The 22,576-nt window shown below is 42.1% G+C and overlaps 1 protein-coding gene across 3 annotated transcripts in view; it reads right to left on the bottom strand.

The window, feature by feature from the left end:
* The window catches only part of STOX2 (storkhead box 2), a 117,470-nt gene that overhangs the window by 29,489 nt on the left and 65,405 nt on the right, over window positions 1-22,576 (bottom strand). Inside the window, exon 1 of one of the 3 annotated variants that reach the window (XM_043558287.1) lies at window positions 5,939-6,074. The exons of the other annotated variants lie outside the window; for them this stretch is intronic. Coding sequence (XP_043414222.1) covers window positions 5,939-5,963 — 25 coding nt within the window. The 5' untranslated portion in view covers window positions 5,964-6,074. Of the gene's footprint in view, window positions 1-5,938; window positions 6,075-22,576 lie in introns of those variants that run through there. 3 annotated transcript variants of the gene reach the window in all.

Here is a 22,576-nt window from a genome sequence, read left to right as displayed (position 1 = left end):
TATATTTAAATTACCCTGTTTTCCTGTTTATTTTTAAACACAACTCTTCCTTGTAAATGCCAATTGAGTCTGTACTCTGGATTGAAGAGTTACCTTCGACTCTAATCAAGTTCATGAGTCAAAGCAGCCTACTTCCAGGCGCGGTTCTGCAACTGTACTAATTTCTAATCGGCAAATTCCCAACATACAAAGGCATTCAGGAGGTATTTTGCTAAGCGCCCAGTCTCTCACAACAGAACACAATTACCACTCTGCGCTGTTTCCTCATCTGAGAAGGGAAATGATGTCAAAGATTCCTTCAGGCTCTCAATGATTCTGTGATTCTATGTCAATGCAGCAGGATTCTGGCATAAAAGCATAATACAGTACTCATGTGTAGCTCTGTTTCCATCTTGCCGGGGAAACTATTTTAATAATCAGTCCAATCTGGAAAAAAAGTGGGCTTTAATTTTAAAAAGAATAGCAAAATATATTGGCTATTAATCTTTTCCCTTGTAATAAAGGCTTCATCATTTACTCTTTCTCATTCAAAGTCTTGCTCAGCTTTGCTCCTCGGGATGAAAGCGTGCCTGTTTTTGTTCTCTGTGTTGCCAAAATTAACACTAAAGTTAAAATTATAGATGCCAATAAAATTACCACATGCGGTAGATACCGTGACTCATAAAAATGGTCAAACATGCCTATAAAATGTACAGTGGGCACAGCGGCAGGACGACTCTATTCCTTCCAATGAGCTATTCACGGAACTCCTGACAAGCCAAGTTTTACCTGAAAACACCCGTGAGCCTGGGGAAGTCATAAGCTCTCTGAGGTTAAGTGAACAACGTCTCTGATGCAGGGCATCAGATGGACCTTGTGTTTTACAATGAGTTCAATTTATGGACCCCAATTTTATGTATAAATATTGTTTGGTTCTTGGAACAGACAGTCTACTATGATATATTTTTTTAAAAAGTTGCTCTAGAGGAACACGTATTCCCTTCCCATACCCTCTCGAGCAGACAGCGACCCCTGCAGGAGGGCAGAGCATTACAGCTGCGTTATTTTAAACAGCTTTCCCTTGGAACCAAATTACTATACTTGACTTTCAAATGTTTGCATTTGAAATCTAAAAGGAAAATGGCATTGAAAAAGCCCGCTTTAGAGGCGCCTGGGTGGCGCAGTCGGTTAAGCGTCCGACTTCAGCCAGGTCACGATCTCGCGGTCCAGGAGTTCGAGCCCTGCGTCAGGCTCTGGGCTGATGGCTCAGAGCCTGGAGCCTGTTTCCGATTCTGTGTCTCCCTCTCTCTCTGCCCCTCCCCCGTTCATGCTCTGTCTCTCTCTGTCCCAAAAATAAATGAACGTTGAAAAAAAAAATTAAAAAAAAAAAAAGAAAAAGCCCGCTTTACCAGTTTACTATATGTTTGGTTTAAATGCCACTGTTTTCAGAAATTTAAGGCTGGGCCTTCCCTGCAATAGTCGATGGCAGTAAAGATGACATTTTTTTCTTTAAAAAAAAAAAGAAGGAATTTTAGAACATTTAGAAATTCTACACTAGCTTTTCTAAAGTCACCCGGTGCTTTATGTCAACACATGATGAGTGTCTTAAAGAAGGTCCAATTCCTAAGCCACCATTTGAATAAACGAACTGTCTTAATCCCAAAGAGAAATGTAAATAAGGGGTTCCCGTTAATAATAGTAAAGTTAATGGTGTCCATTCCCCGTGACTTTCGTAAGAAACTTCTGATGAGAGCGAACGAGCAATCATGGTGGCATATGGTGCACACACGTGCACACACGCACACACAAATGGGTTAATGTCCACCGCATGTCCTGAATCTTTCTGCTTAGCAGTCTGTCTAATGCACAGACATGCAGCTAGGTGTGATGACAAATCAATCGGTTCGGAAACCCATTATCTTCCTCCGTCTACGAGCTTTCATTAGTTATATTAGCTACCACTCTTGTTAGCTGAGATTTGACTACTGATAAAAAATTGCCACAGGATAAGCAGAGATGGGCAAGCCAGGAAGGGTGGAGGATGAGGTAGAGAAGGGCAACCCGTGGGCGGTGATGGGTGAAAACCCCCTGCTGGGGGGCCCTTGTCACCGTCAGCAGGAATGCTTCAGACATCTCTCTAATCAGAGTCAGATAACACCGCTGGACCATTTTGCTCTTGTGCTAGATGCGTAGCTGAAAAGTTAGGATGGCAATGTGAGCCATCGGGCCAATTAAATGCTTCAGTAATTCAAACCTTTGCTCGGGCTCCACATTAGCACGTGTGTATGGACTAAAACCTGGCGGAGTGCTATTCACAAGCAGGCACGCAAATGCTCGTTGAATACCTAGGGACGGCACATACGTGGACAAGGCAAGGTGAGACCCTGCTAACTGCCAGACGTTTCCATCACCAGCTGCCTCCTTCTCTTTAGACCCTCGTCCGGGGCTAAGTTACAGCCATTTACCCCCAGGGATAAAATCATGACGAAATACCAGTCCTCGTTGAACAATTAATTTCTCAGGTGTTACACACCGGTAGGGCACCTGGCCAACAGAAGTCCTTTGTAAGACAGCGTCCTCCTTCTCTTCAATTTAAGTGCGTCGTGTGAGACCGGACCCAAGTTAATCTATCCCGCACCAGAACACAGCCTCACACCGGAGACGGATCAGATGCTCCAACTTGCACCGGTGATATTTCTCAAGGACAGTTTAATACAGGAGTCTAACACCTCCAGGGTCATTCTCTCCCACCATTTACAAGGTAGAATCGCCACAGCTGTTCCTCAGTCTCTGTACTCCCGGATTCACTAGCTTATGGCTGGTATTGCAACCATACTGTGACTGATTTCTCTAAAATGCAATTATACCAGAACAAGAAGGCCTAATTAAATGACCGTTCCCAAATTACAGCACAATTATACCGAATGACTGCTACCAACTCCCCAACAACTGAATACTCTAACCACCCCTTCCAACAGTCATGGAGGCTGTTATGAAAGAACCACGTAAGAGTCTGCTGGAATGAGGTACGGAGGCCAGAAGAGAGCCACAGAGAAAACGCCCAACTCACTGTACCAAGAAGGAACTTTGCTCTCCCAAGTCTGGCATCGCAAGACGGATAGAGGCCATGGACTCTGCAGCCAAAACTGTAGGTTCAGAGCCCAGTTCTGCTCTTCACTGGCTGCGGGATTTGGGGCAAATTATTTAATTTGGGGGGTTGCGGTTTCTTCTCGGGCGAAGTACACAAAGTGATGTTCACCTTACAGAGTTGAGGGGATTAAAGAAGATAAGGGATATTGGGTGCTTATGCTGCCCCTGAGACCTAAAAACTATTTGACAGATGCAGGAGTATTATAATTACCTTCCCTGAGCCCACTTAAATTTATTCCATTTATTCTTTGACGGTGTTTGAATATCTACTGATAGCAATTCAATAGAACAATCACTCTGTCCTAAAAAGGAACTTTTTTGTTTGTAAACAAAACTGAGACATCTGCAAAAAGAATGAGAGAGTAACAGTCTTTGTTACACTAGTATGAATTCGTTTAATCGGACCACTCACCTCTTAAATGTGAGCATAAGCACTGAGTGAATGGAATAGTTTGACTGGGAAGCAGAAAAGCTAAGATATATACGCATATAATTTTATATATGTATATATACGTATTATATGTGTATATATGTATTATATATGTATGTGCATATGCATATTATATGTGCATATATAGAATATATATGTATAAAATATACACATATACACAAGAATTATACACATATATTATACACATTAATATATACACATATATTATACACATATCATATATACTTTATATGTATATATACCTATATATGCATACAATATATGTGTGTGCGTGTGCGTGTGTGTGTTGTGTGTAAACATACAACATTTGACATGTATTACTGGGCTGGGGGAGAATGGTGTGAAAGCAAAGGGGAAGAGAGAAGGGCACCAGAAGATGAGAAATTGTATGGATAGAGAGTTACAAGGACACCAAACAAAGCCGGCCTCTTTGGAAATTTTGGCTGGGCCACTCTCTTACCTGAGAAAGGAAACTCCGCCTTTGAGGAGATACCCTTAGGACCAAAAACCAGTGACAGTAGGAGCTACATAATCTCTGACAGAACCCGAGGTACAAAGAGCCATGATGGTTACCCCTTCTAAGGAAAACATCCTGTGCGATTCAAGAGAGTCACTTATGCACAAAATCTCGGAGTTTTGCACACTCCTTGCCTCCGGATGGCTTGTCCGGTAATATGCCTCCTAACCAAGTAAATCATAAACAATGTCCCCATTGAAGGGTCGCATCTTCACATCTGTTCTTAACAGTAACAACCCTCTACGAGCAGCGTACGACTCTGTCCGGAACCATGTCTCAAGGTAAGAACAATCATCATGGCTAGAATTTGAACTCCTGACGTCCATCCTGCAGTAATCTACCTTGTGAAGACTCTTAAAATGAACAAAACAGACCATTCTCGCCCTCTGTGACAAATGAATGCTTTTTAAACTGCCCCTCTTCTGAATCCACTATTTAAGGAGGATTCCCGTGTACAGGGAACTACTAGGAGATGGGAACTGTAGACACAGACATAAATCTCGATCCTTGCCTTCAATGAGCTTATGATTTGGGTGGGGAAACATGAAATAAATGCATGAAAATACAAGCAGCTAGAACATACTTAAATCACTGTTTACAACATCCTTAGAAGAGATACAAGAAAATACATGAATGGCTAGCAAATTAACTCAATAATAGGAATTTACTCATATATAATTACATTCATCTATCCATAGACAGAAGTAGGAATTCTATAATAGCATTAAGAAATGACCTTCTGTTGGAGAAATTAGGGAAGGCTTTACGCAAGAGGGAGACTTTGAATAGGGTCTTTAAGGATGAATCGAAATGATGGGTGTGGGGACCTTATATAATTACTGTATATTCTCAATATACTACGGTGTCACCAAGCATCTTTTAATACTGACTCAACATGCTCGACTTTGCTTTGAAGATGCACAGCACTGTGCACCAAGAAGAGACATCTTTAACCGTGCAGAAAGGAAGCATGCTTTCTGCCCCTCCGTGGAAGAGTGAGCGAGGGCAACGGATATGTAAGCAAAGAGAAGAAGAGGGGTTCAAGGAGCCTACCCAATGCAGAGTTTGCATTTTAAAGTGTTCTCATTATGAGTACAAATGACATCAGGGATTTGGTGCTCTCGAAACATCTTTAATAAGAAAGAGTGCTAAACCTACGAATTCGACGAGATAGTTAAAGGCATGCTTTCGGATTTGCCGAGTTTCACTTTGGAAACGTAGCATGTAATGGACTTCTGAGGACCACATTTTGCCATCTCACTATTTAAAGAAAAAAAAAAAAGCTTCTGTGTGAAAAGCCCATGGATGTTGTAAGAAAACAGCTATGTAATCATTTGAATCCTAAAGCAGACGAGGAAGAAACACGCTTGCTTCCTTAGTGGTTAATAGCAACCTCAATCTGATGTTGGTGTTGGAAACAGTCCCTGAGCGTATAAATCAGGCTCTCTTGGATTTCAGTGCACTACATGTAGGTTAACAGGCCAAATAACACGCCAAATTTCGGGGACTATATTAATTGAGAAGAAGACATTTCAAACAGTATTTGTAGAATGCCCCCACCGGAAGAGTAGAAGAGATACTGCAGCGGATGGGAATCTGAAGCGGTTTAATTATCTCCTGTTCGCAAATCCTACAGCTGTCTGACTTTTCAGCTCTGATGTGACTTAGGATGAATCATGCTGCTGAGGTGGCATCAGCCTACCACGGGGCATGTCTGCTGCCTAAGACTGAGGCAAGACCACCTTTCAGGGGACAGCATACTCTTCTCAAAGCGGGTGTCGACATCTTACCATATGGCTTCGCACACAACACGTCTTGAAAGAAAAGCAGGGAAAACGTACCTGACCCTTTCTGGACTGGCTCCATGCCCCAGGTAGCTTTGACGCTAAAGCCTGGTGCATGCTAGGGGACTGCATCCAGGCACAAGGAGGAGCCAGTGACAGAAACGGACGTCCTAGAATCTGGAATAAGAAGAAAGAGTAAACCTTCGAGTAATAATATCCTAAATATGAGCATTTCAGATTGGCTACTGAGGGCACGTGGAACATAACAGGAATCTGGTACTTTACCTTCGGAGGTCTACTTTTAAAAACTGAGTTTTCCAGAACTCTCAGCTCTTCTTACAATTCGGGGCTCGACATACTGGTTCAAGTTCGGTTCAAAAGCTGGCAAGAAGCACCTTTAAAAAGGCTCTGTGAATGTACTTTGCTGGTAACGATTTTGGAAGAAAAAACAAACAAACAGATCCTCTTTACCAGTCTTTGCTCCTATTTGCATGGGACAGCTGGGGTCTGTCCCGTGCCTATCTCATACATCACAGCCACTCGCACTGAGCCAGTATCGCACTGCAGTGCCTCGGGAATCTGCAGTATCACTCCTCTTCTGCCTTGTTCTCTGCAAAGTGAAGTCATAGGGACGGATCAGCCAACCTGACTTCTCACTACCCTGCCCAGAATCCTTTGTGAACCGAAATGAGTCATCGCTCCAAGAAAAGCTACAGCCTCCTCTGGTTGTCTGCGCTGGCTCCTTTGTCTGTGCAGCGCAGAGACTCTGGGCTGGGAACGCACCCCGGGCCTGGGGCTGCCAGGGGGTGCATCCTCCTTCCAAGGGACCCGGGTCCCCTCCCACGCGTTTAGCGCCAACTCAGATCTTTGCATCATTAAAACAGCAAAAAAGGGCACGTACCTCCGGATGCTTGAAGAACGAACACACACACACACACACACACACACACACACACACACACACTGAAATTGATCTAGCGTCATATACTCACCAGTCTGTAATTATAAACCTGACACATTCCCTCTCCCTCTCCTCTCCCTCTCCCTCTCTCTCTCTCTCTCTCTCTCTCTCTCTTAAGGCTGGCTTTTCATTGTGATGCAGGACGGATCTCCCTCCTGTGTGTAACAGGCGGCTCGACTGTAACACTGGATCAAAGTTTAGCTGCAGTGAGCTATTTGTCATAAATTCCAGGCGCCGCACAAGCCCTCGCACGCCTGGGTCTCCTCGTTGCCGGCACAGCCCACAGGCTTGTGGCACCCGCGGCCACAGCTCCCGCAGCCCCCGCCGCCGCCCCGGAGAGGCGGTGTTGGGAATGAGGTCACTGTGTCAGGAACTCATTCCAGCGTGAGCTTCTCCTGGGCTCGCCACACAGCTGAAACTGCACAGAGCGCTAGGATTCACAGGGTGGTTGGTGGTGGTGGTGGTTTTTACATCGTGGCTTCCTCTGCTTTTTCTTTTCTTTTCTTTTTTTTTTTTTTTTTAATTTTCTGTGTCTCAGACCAGTAAGGCCAAAAAAAAAAAAAAAATCAATTACATAGTTGTGTGAAAACGTCTTTTTCGCTGCACTGTGTGTGAGCCCTGCACCCACTAACTCATGCATATGCACGTGTACGTGGTTGTATTTATAGACACACATACACAGCACGGGGCCCTATTTCATCAGAGCCAGAGAGGAAACGCTTCATCTCTATTTAGAGTACACGAAACAACATATAAACATCTCGAGAGGGAAAGGGGGTGGGAGTTGGGGAGGGAGGAAAGGAAGATAGGGACATCAGCAGTCAGCGCTAAAACCGCAGAGAAATGGAGCCTGCGAGGAAAAGAATAATTAGGGAAGAAGTGAATTCTGTGCTCCTAGGAAGGATGCTGTCCAAACTGCCCCAAAAGAAAGGACACCAGGGGCGCCTGGGTGGCGCAGTCGGTTAAGCGTCCGACTTCAGCCAGGTCACGATCTCGCGGTCTGTGAGTTCGAGCCCCGCGTCAGGCTCTGGGCTGATGGCTCGGAGCCTGGAGCCTGTTTCCAATTCTGTGTCTCCCTCTCTCTCTGCCCCTCCCCCGTTCATGCTCTGTCGCTCTCTGTCCCAAAAATAAATAAACGTTGAAAAAAAAAAATTTTAGAAAGGACACCAAAGCAGGCACCTCTCACTCTCTGCACTCAAGAACCAGGTATCAGTAAATCATCCGATACAAGAAACCAAAGAGATTTGGGTAGCAGGGGATGCATGTACAGCATGTTCCCCACATCCTCACAAATACAGCAACTAGCCTTCCCTGAATACAAATTACAGGGCACAACCAGAGCTGGGAGAACAAACATGCCCTGAATCTTTCAGTGAGACTATGCCAGATTGCTGAGTTCGGACGGTCCCTCGCTACAATCCTACCAGAATCCTTTCTTCTTGTAACTTCTGTGATGTAGCCTGTCTCCCGCAACCTCCTCCCCCAGGAGCCGGGGTCTCATCCCAGCCTGTGCATACCCCCCTGGGGAAGGCCCTCCCTCCAGGAACTGAGTCCTATGACCCCACGGAGGGATTCCCATTCTGCCCTCGGAAAATAAAAAACTTATAACCCTCTTGTGCCTGACCAGTCACTCGGTATCTACAAATAAAAATCCCATCCCTACATTCCAAACGATCTCTTCTCTAGTCGCCTACAGTTTGGGACACTTCGCAACCACACACACTACATGCTCATTGATTGACTGACTGATACATGGTCTTGACATTATTAAATAAAGTTTCTTCAGATCCCTCAACCATCTGACACTTTCCAAATCCTCTGCCCTCGTGGTTTCCCTCCTTTGCTTCTGCTCTGGCGTATCAACTTCCCTCTTGAAATGTTGTACAAAGAACCAGGATGCCTGGGCGGCTCAGTGGGTTAAGCACCTGGCTCTCGGTTTCAGCTCCTGTCACGATCTCACGGTTTCGTGAACTCAAGCCCTGTGTTAGGCTCTGCACTGACAGCACAGAGGCTGCTTGGGATTCTCTCTCTCTCCCTCTCTCTCTGCCTCTCCCCCCGCCACCCCGGCTTGAATACTCTCCTGCTCTCTCTCTCAAAATAAATAGATAAACTTAACAAAAAAACGTACAAAGAACCAAATACACCCTAGCTGTGTTCTCACCGTTACCTCCCTTGTTCTGGACTCTATAATATTCACGTGGCCTGAGACTATACAGTAGGCTTTTGGCTGAGTCAGATGGTCAACCCCCAGAGGACTTCTTCACATTAACTGCTATTAAATCAGGTCTCACTTATACACTTGAAAAAAACCCTCATCCATGAAGCCCTATGCATTTTCATCAGAAATGGTTTAGTTTTGATTTTCCTTCCTGATGTATTACTTCCTCTCATTAAAAAAATTTTTTTAACATTTATTTATTTTTGAGAGAGAGAGAGAGAGAGAGAGAGAGAGAGTGCAAGTGGGGGAGGGGCAGAGAGAGGGAGACACAGAATCTGCAGCAGGCTCCAGGCTCTGAGCTGTCAGTGCAGGGCCCGATGTGGGGCTCAAACTCACGAGCCGTGAGATCAAGACCTGAGCTGAAGTCAGACGCTTAACCCACTGAGCCACCCAGGCACCCCTGCTTCCTCTCATTTAGTCTGCCACCTAGATTCTCATCCGTGACACAGACTGAAGACTGTGGCCCAGCACCGGGGCCTCCTGCCAGGACGGCTCACCTTGACTCCCTCTGAGTGTGGTTGTGTCGTTAGTTATAAATCCACCAAATCCGCCTTCTCCAGCTCGTTCCTGTCAGGCACAGTCTGATCACTACAAGGTTAAAAAGTATGCCTCGTAAACCACTGCACTGTAAGAGTGCGGTGATGTAGCTACAGAATAAATGTATGAAAAATGAAGCTCTAAATAGAGCATCTTTAGCTCTGGCAACGTAAGAGCCCCTGAGGAAGCTCTGGGTCACTGGACCACCTCCTGATAGCTAAAAATTCAGATTTCCTCTATGATATAGAAAAGGTTAAATAAACGGATAAAGAAAAAAAATACCCAAAGAAAAAGGATGGAAAATTACAAATCAAAAGGTATTCGAAATTTCTAACATCTGAATATGTATGTTTCCACCTATACATGGGCCTCCAATGACCATATTAGAAACTCACCTAAGCTTTCCAAGGACCTAGCTTTCCACTTTACCCAGTAAAGTAAGTACTATTATCGTCCCCATTTTTTAAAGTTTATTTATTTATTTTAACAGAGAGAGAGAGCACAAGTGGGGTGGGGGCAGAGAGAAGGAGAGAGAATTCCAAGTAGGCCCCATGCTGTAAGCACAGAGCCCAATGTGGGGCTCGAACTCACGAACTGTGAGATCACGACCTGAGCAGAGATGGAGAGTGGACGCTTAACCGATTGAGCCACCCAGGCTTCCCATTATTATCCCCGTTTTAAAAAGAGATTCACTCTTTCTCAAGTTCCCACAGTTGCTAAGCGGCAGAAGCAGGATTTGAACCTGCAGAACAAGCCCCAGAGCCCGTGCGTTATACCACCCGGCGCGCTTGGGTGGCTCAGTGGTTGAGCATCTGACTTTGGCTCAGGTCATGACCTCACAGTTTGTGAGTTCTAGCCCCGCATCCTCTCTGCTGTCAGCGTGGAGCCCGCTTCGGATTCTCTGCCTCCCTCCCCCGCCCCCTCTGCCTATCTGCCCGGCACTCTGATGGTTTAGGTACCAGTCTCTGATGGGGAGAGAAACTCAAGAGAGGCGTTATGAGCAGTCCTCGTCCTCCTCCCCGCCCTCCCCCCCACCCCCGCCGCTGCCTCTTGCTCCTTTTAATGACAGCTTTGGTGTTACAGTAAAGATTTACAAACATCACACAGACTATCGCAGAGGTGATTTGATCAGTTGATGAGGTGTGGGCAGAGGTTGTGCCTGGCGCTTGATGGGTTCCTTGGCAAAAGAGGACATCGTAGCACCACCCAGTGACACAGTCATGCAGGATCTTACAGCCTTAGAGCTGCTGTACTTGAAAAAGGACAGCAGTAAGTATCTTAAATCGGTTAAAAATATTTATTGGGTACCGAGCTGCAAAGTCTGCGGTAAGGATGGAGATTTGAGCATGTGTGAATAGTGTACGTAATGTAGGATATACACAGTGGTACACACACCTTTTTATGAACAGGGGACATGGTTTCTATTCATAAGAAGCCTATAAAACACTTGCAGAGATAAGACATCCACACAGAAGAAGTGCAAAGAATGCAAGACAGTGTCTGTCCAAGAGGAGGAACGGGTGACAGGCGCCTCTGAGAACTCTGGAGTAAAGTAGCTGGCCGAAGCAGTCAGGGATGGCTCAAAGGCCAAGGCAAGTTTGTCCTAAAATCCGGATGGGCGGGAGACAGAGAAAGGGCATACCACGTGTTAGAACATGAGCTCCTTGGAGAGAGGGGTTTTTGCATGCCCTATGTTTACAGATGTATTCCTGAAAAAGTGCCCAACCAATGGAAGGCACGAAATAAATAGGTGCTGAATGAATGAACGGACGAATGAATGGCCTGCAGAGAGGAAGTATGAGCCCAGGTGTGGAGGTGCTGATGGGGGGAGGTGGGAAGCATGAGGTGGGGCACGGGGTTCCTACTGCAACACAGACGAAGAGGAAGCAAAACGGGGGGCTCAAGGTCGGATTAAGAAGAGACTCTAAAGGATTAGAAAATGACCCACCTTATATTTGCAATGAATTCCCCTTGGCATCTGTTACAGCAATTAGTAAGTCTTCTCCCAAGAAGCACTACCCTTGCATGAACTCATCCTCCAAAAACAAGTATTTATACGCTTATGGCAGTCCCTTAGAGGGATGATATGTTGACAGTATGGCCAGATGCTGCTTCCCCTGGGGGGTTTCTCTGGCCCCCGACGCCACCCGGAAGTCTGTGATGCCAACACTCTCTCTGGTTTGCAAGAATGTACCAACAGGGGAGATAAAAATCCTCGTCTGCAGCAATATTATACCAAACCTACCCTAATTCAGTGTCATTCAAGTCAACAGACATTTATTAAATGCAACATGTAAGACACTGCTTGTTGCTGAGGTCAGAATGAACGTGAAGTCACAGCATCTATCCTCACAGTGTTGTGCCAACATCTGAGATGTTCAAGGCAAAGAGAGGAAGAGTATTGTGAGACCAAAGAAAGATGGCAATTTCTGATGTAAGAGACAGGTGGTAAGGAAGTGTGGTGGGAACAGAGTAGTGCTTCAGGAAGGAAGCAGTTGAGGTGGGCCCCGAAGTTGGGCAGACAAAGCGGGAAGAAGAAACATGGTGGGGATGTCTTTCCAGGCAGCAAAGCCAGGTGCTTACAGACCACGTGGGTTAGACAGTACAAGCTGTCTCAGAGAATGACTGGTGGCCGACCTTGCTTGGCTAGCATGGCAGGATACATGAAGGAGATGGCTAGAGATAAAACCAGAGCAGTCAAGCTGAGATAAGATTTTGAAGAGCAGGAAAGTGTAGGAGAAAGGCATTAAAGGTTCTCACAGGGGGTGATGCTATTTATGCTGAAGGTTTATGTTACTGTGGCAACAGGGTATAGGATGCGTCCAAAGAGAGAAGATAATGAATTACTGACACAAGGAAAGAGCCTATTGTGTGAGCCCCAACAAGATGCAAAGAGTGCCTGAACAAGGGACAGAGACAAGCGCAGAGATGTGAGATGCTTTTCTGTTTCACAAAGGGACTGTTCAAAATGTCCAGCATGAAATATTAGAGTACTATCCGCAATGCATTTCTAGAAGCATCATGTACACCTAATACGACTTGCCGAGAAACTGTCCAAAAGCCTGCACTCTGGTGATAGTCTGACATCTGGAGTAATGCCCGGGGTAGAATATTAGTTCAAACTGAGAAATAAAGGGAAGAGGAGAAATCCTCTAAAGAAAAATCCTTGGGCACCAATAACAGACGAGGCTTTCCTAGTTGCACAAAAGCTGATCAAAGCTACAAATTTAAAATTCAATGGTGGTTTCAGAAAGAGAAAGTTCCAAAGTTTTCAAGGGGCTTTACAGCCCAGGGTTGACCAAGGTAAGTTCATTATTGTTATGGTGGAAGAAACCATTGCAATTATGGTTGGACTCAATGCAGCATGGTATAGGCAAGGAAACTAAACATTTAAAGAATGAATACACTCGGTATCCCTACAAGCATTAGAGAGCACCAAAAAGACCACAGAGCCAAGAATAAGGTTATTCTGTTACTTACTGAAATTCTCCAAAGTCTTTGGATTAGATCATTCCTCGTGGGATTAGGAAAACAGAAGAATGACATTTTAGAGCTGGGCAAGGCACTGAAACTCATCTGACTGAGGATAATCCTAGGTTCCAAATGGGAGAAATGACTTCCCCAAGGTTAAAGAGAGTTAATAACAAAGCCACAACTAGCCCCCACAGATGTCCTGATTCTCAGTGCAGACATCTCCTCACAACTCTGCAACACCCTGTAAAACTTATTAAAAGAATATTAAACTGTAAGACCTTTCTGGATGCATCTGCAGTACCATACTATAAATTAAGTAGGCAGATGTCCAATTTTCCATACTTCATTGTGGTATGCATTATTTTTCTGCCCTCAGTTCTTCTAATCAATGTCCAAAGAAGACAAGGAAGGAAAAGATAAAAGTGAGGTGAGAAAAACGGAGAGCTGGTGAGTTTATAGGTAAAAGACAGATTTTAAATTTGATGTTTTGATATTAAATGTCAAGAAAACTACGGGAAAACGTGGGGAAATGAGGTGATATATTTTATTACTAAGCACCTGGATTTGTGGACTATTCATTTCCAAACCACTGGGCAAAAATTCACCTGACTACACCTCAGACAGCGGTGCTCAGTATTTTCTTTTCTCTCTTTTTTCTTTTTCTTTCTTTCTTTCTTTTTTTTTTTTTTTTTTTTTTTTTTGTACTCTGTATCTTCATCTGCAGACGACAGGAATGGTGTGCCCAAAGAAGTCCGCAGTCTGCCAGGAAAAAGATTCTGTTTGGAAGTCTCCCTGAAATTCATGCGAGCCACATAATACACTCTGTAATATATCACTTTTTGCCTTAATAGTAAAAGCTTAAAAAAAATGTTTCCACTGAAGATCATTCAACATTGCTTTCCAAAATCCACAAGGGAACCAGCTCCAGGAAGCCCATCCACGTTTGTCCTGAGGTTGTATAAACCTGCAGTGTAGGCCTCAGTCCCTGGAGGCAAACACGCCCCCAATTTGAGAAGCAACAACTACATCTGAAAATACACCAGAAAGTGGTACTTCCCAATTCGTTTTCAAGGTTATCATCAGTCCCTCTGCAGCTTTAAAGACATACCGTTAGAGAGCCCGAGAGCTCTTTTAGCTGGAGTTAGTTAGAAGGTCAAAGAGCTGAGAAACTGAATTACTTGATCACTGGCTTATTTCATTATGGCCAAGTTATTCTTTCTGTGGGTTGCATTCCTTCTAAGATGGAATCAGGAAAAAAAGAGAGAGAGAGAGAGAGACAGAAAATGTTGCAAAGGCTGCCATATTTTTTAAAGGGAGACATATCTATAGAACTAACCTCTGACCTCAAGGTGCTTCCAATTAACGAAAGAATGAAAAGTAAACACACATGAAAAGGAGGTATCACACTACGTCCCCAAGAAAACGATGAATAAGAGGGGGAAAAATTACTGCAAACTAAGTCCAGACGGAGTGTAAAGAAATACCGGCCAAACATTTCCATCACAGAGCTGAACTCAGCAGGCCTGGGTTGTGTTCCTACTTCTCACAGGTTCCAACAGAACCCTGTTGGAAGGGGGAAGCCGCTAATCTAACACACACTTCAGGGGAACGGTGGTCCCTTCAATGTGCTGCTTTCCCGACACGTGCGTAAACCCTGGACTGACTCTAATGTCTACACCGTTCCAACTAACTAGGGTGCAAACAGGATTTGGACTGTATTTTCAGTACTCACGACAGGGGTTGCAAAGAGTGTTTTCAGCACCTGAGACAGGCACTAGCTATTGACAGAAAGACAACAACGTTATTTGGGCTTGGGCTTCCTGTATGTATTCATTATCACACACTTGAACTTATCTACTAGCTTCTTTGGCTGACGTGAGTCCAAACCTCAGTGTCATCCTCTGTATGTCATCTCGCGGAAGTCACAGTCTACCTTTTTATTAACAAATAAAGAATTTACGGAACTAGGGGGACAAAATCAGAAAATCCTGGAGTCAAGAAATACAAACCAGTCATATTGTCTTTTATCCCTCTCTAATGGATGGATAAAAAGAATTAGGATTTCTTTGCTGTCTGAGATCACAGTGATTATACAACCATCTATATTTGCTCTGTCCAATACAGTAGCTACTAGCCATGTGTGGGGTTTTTTTTAAGTTAATTTGAATGAAATAAATTGAAATTTTAGTTCTATTTCAAGTGCTCATTAGCTAACAGGGGGGCTGGTGTTCACCACATTGCGCACAGCATAAATAGAACACTTCCATCATCTCAGAACGTTCTACTGGACAGTAGGGATCTCATCTAGTTTATCAATGAGCAATCACAAGAACATCAGGTACCATTCACTTTTACCATGAAAACTGGTAACTTTTTAGACGCAATTTTTTCTAATTAACATACCAAAATCAAGGAGTTTCTTAATATGTTCAAGATCTATGGGTTTTAACACATATGTAGATTTGGGTAATCATCACGATGAGTCAGACACAGAGCAATTCCATCACCCCCTCAAAAAAACTCTTTCATCCTGATCCTTGTATACTCCCAACACCTGGAAACAACTGATATGTCCATGTTGTTGCATGAAGGAGGAATGGGATGGCGGGTCACATGGTAAGAGTGTGTTTACCTTTATAAGAAACTGCTAGACTACTTCCTAGATTGGTTATGCAGTTTTGCAATCCAATGAACAACGTAGCCTGGGAGCTTTTTCATAGATTTCTTGAGATGTTTCTACATGGTCAAGCATGTTGTCTGCAAATAAGAATGGTTTTATTACAACTTGTAAGCCTTTTAGTTTCTTTTTCCTTAGGAATTTTTTTAGGAATTCTAGCATGATGCTGAATAGGAACAGTGAGAATGGACATCCTAGTCTTAGCCCCAGTGTTAAGGGGAAAGTGTTCAGTCCTTCTCTATTAAATAAGATGCCAGCAGCACAGTTTTGTAGATGTTCTGTGTCAGGTTAAGGAAGTTGCCCTCTATTCCCAGATGAAGAGCTTTTATCACGAATGTATGTTGAATTTTGACAATTGCTTTTCTGAATCAATTGACATTATGATGTGATTCTTTTCTTCGTTGGTTTGTTAATATGGTGGATTACAGTGACTGATTTTCAAATGCTGAATTAGCACTGCATTCCAGGTCTAATCCCCACTTGGAAATGGTTTATTATTCTTCCTATATATTACTACATTCAATTTGCTAATATTTGGGGGAGGATTTCTGCATCTATGTTTATGAGGTACATTGGCCTGTAATTTTATGGTAATGTGTCTGGTTTTGGCAGTAGGATAATGCTGGTTTCATAAAGTGAGTTGGGAAGTCCTGCCCCCTCTTCTACTTTCATGTGAAATTAGTGGCATTTCTTCCATAAGTGTTTGGTAGAAAACTATCTGGACCTGGAGATTTGGGTTTTGGGCAGTGAAATTTTAACTAGAGTTTAAAAATGTGTTTAAAGGATACAGAACGGTTCAGGTAATCTACTTCTTGAGTGAGTCCTGATAGGATGTTTTTTCTAGAATTTGGTCCATTTCCTCTAAATTGTTGAATTTATGTACACAGATTTGTTTGTGGTATTCACCTACTTTTTAATGTCTGTGAGATCTGTAGTGATATAGCTTCTTTCACTCCTAGTATTGACAATTTGCATCTTATTTCCTGGTCAATTTGGCTAGAGATTTATCAATTTCATTTCTTTTTTTTTTCTTTTTGAAACACCAGTTTCTGACTTCATTGGCTCTATTAGTTTTGTTTTGAAATTCCTTGACATCTACACTTTATTGTTTTTCTTTCCTTCTGCTTGCTTTGGATTTATTTGGCTCTCCTCTTTCTAGCTCCTTCAGGTGAAAGCTTAGATTGTTCATTACAGATCATTTCTTCTTTTCTAACCTAAGCACTTAATCTATATATTTCCCTCTAAGCCCCGCTTTGTCTGCTTCATATGAATTGTGGTATGTTGTATTTTCATTTTTGCTCACCTCAAAATACTTTCTACTTTTCCTGAGACTTCCTCTTTGATCCATGGATTACTTAGAAGCAGTTCTTTAATTTCCTAGCATTTGGGGATTTATCAGTTACCTGTCTGTTGTTGATTTCTAGCTAAATTCCATTACGGTAAAATAACACACTTTGAACTATTTCAACTCTTTTAACTGCTTTTAGATATGTTTTATGTTTCAGGATATCATCTATCTTTGTGAATGATCTCTGAGGATTTCAAAGGAACGTCTATTCTGCCATTTTGAGGAGGAATGCTTTATAAATGTCATTTGGATCTAGTTGGTTAATGGTATTGTTCAGTTTTTCTACATTCTTACTGGTTTTCCACTTACTTATTCTATCAATTACCACAAGAGCCATGCTGAAGTCCCCAACCAACTATAATCACCCATTTCTCTTTTCGGTTCTATTTTGTCTCATGTACTTTGAAGCTCTGTTGTTAGGTACATACACTGTTAATATACTCTTTTTAGGAGACAATTTTTTTTTTTTTTGGTGAGAATATTTACCATGAGATCTATCTTCTTAACACAGATGTTTAAGTGTACGATGCGGTTTTGTTATCCAGAGGCACAATGTTGTCCATCAGATCTCTAGAACTTACTCATCTTGCAAAACTAAAATTTCATACATTTCATTGATTAGCAACTCCCCATTTTCTCCTGTCCCCCGAGTCCCTGGCAGACATCATTCTATTTTTTTGCCCCTATGAATTTGCCTGTTTTAGATATAGTAAGTAGAATCCTGCAGTCTTCATCCTTCTATGACTAGCTTATTTGACTTAGCATAGTGTCCCCAAGGCTCATCCACGTTGTTGCTTATTGTAGGACAGCTTGCTTTTTTAAGGCTGAATAATATTCTATTATATGTATATACCACATTTTATCCATTCGTCTGTTGATGGACATTTGGGTTGTTTCACCTCTTGCCTATAGTGAATAGTGTGGCAAGGAACATGAGAGTGCTCATACTTCTTCAAGATCCTGCTTTCAGTTCTTTTGAATAAATAAGAAGTGGGATTTCTGGATCATATGGTAGTTCTATTTTTAATTTTTTGAGGAAATTTTACATTGTTTTCAATAGTGGCTGCACCATTTTTCATCCCCACCTACAAAGTACAAGATTTCCAATTTCTCTACATCCTCACCAGCACTTGTTTCTTTCTTCTTTCTTCTCTTTTTTTCTTTCTTCTTTCTTCTTTCTTTCTTTCTTTCTTTCTTTCTTTCTTTCTTTCTTTCTTTCTTTCTTTCCCTCTCTCTCTCTCTGATGATTAATCACGTTGAGCATCTTTTCATATACCTGTTGGCCACTCAGATATCTTCTTTGGAGAAATGTCTATTCAAGTCCTTAGCCCATTTTCAATTCAGGTTATTAGTTGTTTGTTTTTGCTACTGAGTTATAGGAGTTCCTTGTGTATTTTAGAAATTAACCTGTTCTTGAATATATGGCTTATAAATATTTTCTCCCATTCCAGAAGTTGCCCTTTTACTTGACTGTTTTTTCTTGCTGTGCAGAAGTATTTTAGTTTGATGTAGTCCAACCTACCTAATTTTGCTTTTGTTGCCTGTGCTGCTGGTGTCATATCCAATGACAATCACTGAAGTCATTGAGATCATTTAGTGATAATCATTAAAATAACTGCCAAGACTAATGTCATGAAGTTTCCCCTGTTTTCTTCCAAAAGTGTTACAGTTTTGGGTCTTACATTTACATCTTTATTGCATTTTGAGTTGATTTTTGTGTATGGTAGAAGAGGTACATACACTTTTTATGTCATCTTGGTGAGCTTACCCAATTCTTTTTGTGTAACGATCCTCGTTATCCCCAAGCAATTTTCCTTGCTCTGAAGTCTGTTTTTTCTGACATTGATATGGCAAGTCCAGTTTTCTTTCGATTAGTGGTTACGTAGTAAGTCTTTTAACCTCTTACATTCAACCTACTCATCTCATTATATTTAAATTGTACTATTTGTAGACAACCTATCCCTTGGTCATTTTTTTAAAGTCCATTCTGACAATATCTGTTATTTATTTGGTATGTTAAAACATTTATTTTTTTTTTATTTTTTTAATGTTTGTTTATTTTTGAGACAGAGAGAGACAGAGCCTGAATGGGGGGAGGGTCAGAGAGAGAGGGAGACACAGAATCCGAAGCAGGCTCCAGGCTCTGAGCTGTCGGCACAGAGCCTGATGCGGGGCTCAAACTCACGGACCATGAGATAGTGACCTGAGCTGAAGTCGGATGCTTAACCAACTGAGCCACCCAGGCGCCCCTGTTAAACCATTTATGTTGAATGTAGTTTGTTTAAATGTTGCAATTTAGATATACCACTTTTTATGCTTCTACCCACATTTTGTTCCTGTTTTTCTTTCTTATTTTCTTTGGATTATTTGAATATTTTTTACTATTCTATTTTAATTTATCTATTGAGTTTTTATTAATTTCTATGTATAGTGTTTTTGGTTGTTACTCTAAACATTTCAGCATATACACCTAGCTTTTCACAGTCTGTTTTAGAATTAATATTTTACTACATCAAGTGAGAAATCTTACCATGATATTGGTTCCTTGACCTTCCTCTTTTATGTTATAGTTGTTATATATATTACAGCTATACATACTGAGAAGTTCATTAGTGTTACATTTGTTTTGTCATTACACATAGTTCACAGAACTCGAGAGAAAAATAATTAATTATATTTAACCAGATATTTATCATCATTGTTTTTCTTTCATTCCTGATGTTCCAAAATTTCCTCTGGCATTTTCTGTCCATCAGCATTTCTTTTAGAGCAGGTCTCTGGCAGCAAATTTTTTTGTTTTCTTTTATCTGAAGATGTCATTATTCCATCTTCATATCTGAAGGATATGTTCACTGGGTATTTTAAAAATAAGTATCATTCTGGCCTTTGTGGCTTCTAATGAAGAATCTGCAGTCATTCAACTTGTTCTTTTTTTTTTTTTTTAATTTTTTTTTTCAACGTTTATTTATTTTTGGGACAGAGAGAGACAGAGCATGAATAGGCGAGGGGCAGAGAGAGAGGGAGACACAGAATCGGAAACAGGCTCCAGGCTCTGAGCCATCAGCCCAGAGCCTGACGCGGGGCTCAAACTCCCGGACCGTGAGATCGTGACCTGGCTGAAGTCGGACGCTTAACCGACTGCGCCACCCAGGCGCCCCTCAACTTGTTCTTTTATAATATGTTATGTATCATTTTTTCTTTAGTTGCTTTCAAGATTTTTTTCCTCTTTAATCTTCAGCAGCTTATGATGTATCCAGGAATGGATTTTTTTGAGTTTATCCTATTTAGTAGGATTTGCTGGTCTTCTTGAATATGAAAGTTTATGTCTTACCAAATTTAGGAAGTTTTCAACCATTATTTCTTCAAATATTTTTTTTCAAATCACACCAGACCTCTGATGACAAAAATGTCAGACATTTTTAGTACTGCCCTATATAACCTGAGACTTTATTTTTTCTTTCAATCTTTTATTCCCTGTTGTTGAGACTTCCATTGATCTATCTTTAAATCCACTGACTTTTCAATTATCTCCTTTCTGGATTGAGCTCATCCATAAATTTTTAACTTTGGTTATTATATATTTCAATTCTAAAATATTTGGTTATACATTATATCCTCTTTTTACACTCTATTCTTTTTTTTAAGAGAGAGAGAGAGAGAGAGAGAGAGAGAGAGAGAGAGAGAGAGAGCGCACACACACACACGTGAGTAGGGAAGGGCCAGAGAAAGAGGGAGAGAGAGAATCTTAAGCAGGCCTATGCAGGGCTTAATCCCATGACTGTGATATCATGACCTGAGTTGAAATCAAGAGTTGGATGCTCAGCCAACAGAGCCACCCCCTTTCTATTCTTTTCAAGAGTGTTTATCCATACTTTTTGAGCCATTCATTATAATAGATGATTTAAAGTCTCTGTCTACTAATTGCAACATGTGACACTTCAGCACTGGCAACTGCCGACTGTCCCTTACCATACAAATTGAGATTATCCTAGTTCTTCATATACACTGAGTAATTTTGAGTAATGTTGGTTATTATGTTATGAGACTCTGAGTCTTTAAATCCTTAGGAAAAAGCTGATTTTCCTTTTAAGGGAGGTGATCAACATGGTAAGTTCAGGCTGTAATTTCCAAAGCACCTCTGTTAGCTGTGATTTGAACGTCGTGTTCTCAAAGTTTTTGCAATGCTATCGGCATCTGTCCACTGTATGTTCCATTCAGTGGAATCATCCAGTCCATATGTCAGATATCAAAGTGTTCAGAATGCTGCTTAGGGTCCGGATCCACACTTGCACAGCTTGGAAGTGAACCCACGAGTTCATACAGGATTTTATGTGCTATCTCTCTTGAGCTCCCTCCTCTAGGTGATCTGTTCAACACTTCCAAGTTCCCTGGGATCATTCTTCCAGAAGGCTGGGGCTTTAGTTTCCCTGCTCAAGCATCTACTTCTAGCTACTGTCTCAAACAGTCTGGTGCCGAATTACAGGAGTACAACTGGAGGGAGAAAAAGTAATGGGAATTTACCTCCATACTCGTGGGACCATGCTTCCCCTCATTGGAGAGGATTTCTCTATCTTTACAGTTTGAGATGACTGCCCAAACCCGATGGCTGCTCTCTCCCTGAAGGATGACGAGAAGTTGGACAGGAGAGAAAGAAATAAGAAGAAACAAAACAGTGACTTCCCTCACTCATCTGAATGTAGGAGTCCACTTTTCTCCTCATCAGGCCAGAAAGCGAGGACTTCCTTTGAAGATCGTCCTGTCCACACCAGTGTGCTCTACTGGGTTTTGGGCCACCTTCGGGTCTATGCCATGTGATACCAAGGAAGACAAAAAAAAAAAAAAAGGAAACTCAACCAATCTGGTGGTACCTCAAATTCTGGTCTCCTTCCCCAATCTGCCTGATCCCGTTTCTTGTTAGAGTCCTCAGTCTTCTTTGCAAACTTCACAGCTACATATGGTAGGAAAGACAGGGCGGAGTATGCTTATCCGTCTTACAGGTGGAATCTTCTTTTTATTGTAGTTCCTTTTTTTTGTTTACATAAACATAATAAATAAACAAGCGCTGTTGGTAACAGAAGCAAACGTTAACTTGGGTCTTTGTTTTCCTTTTATACAAATGTCCTTTTATTTTAGGATGAATTTAAGTAGCTTTTTTTTTTAATTTTTAAATTTTAGCTGCCCAACGATTTTCCTTCAGCTTACATTTATTTCTCACACATTTCTCCATTTCTCACACACTAAGCCCCTCCCCCTTTCCCACCTTGGGGATAGTGGTATAGGCAGACACGGTTAACTAAGATCCACTTCCTTTTTTGAGGCCCCGGTCTCTTGGCACAATATTTGCTTCGGAGTCACTACAGAGAAGCTAATGTGATTGACATGAGCGCCATTGTCCCATTCTCTGCGTCCAGCCTCCGGCACAAGGACTAATGAGCTTTGTCGTCAGTGTTAGATGGATCGGGAGCAGTGAGGCACCCACA

The sequence above is a fragment of the Prionailurus bengalensis genome, chromosome B1, assembly GCF_016509475.1.
Source record: "Prionailurus bengalensis isolate Pbe53 chromosome B1, Fcat_Pben_1.1_paternal_pri, whole genome shotgun sequence".
Lineage (NCBI taxonomy): Eukaryota > Metazoa > Chordata > Mammalia > Carnivora > Felidae > Prionailurus > Prionailurus bengalensis.
This window is presented reverse-complemented; position numbering and strand designations above follow the sequence as displayed.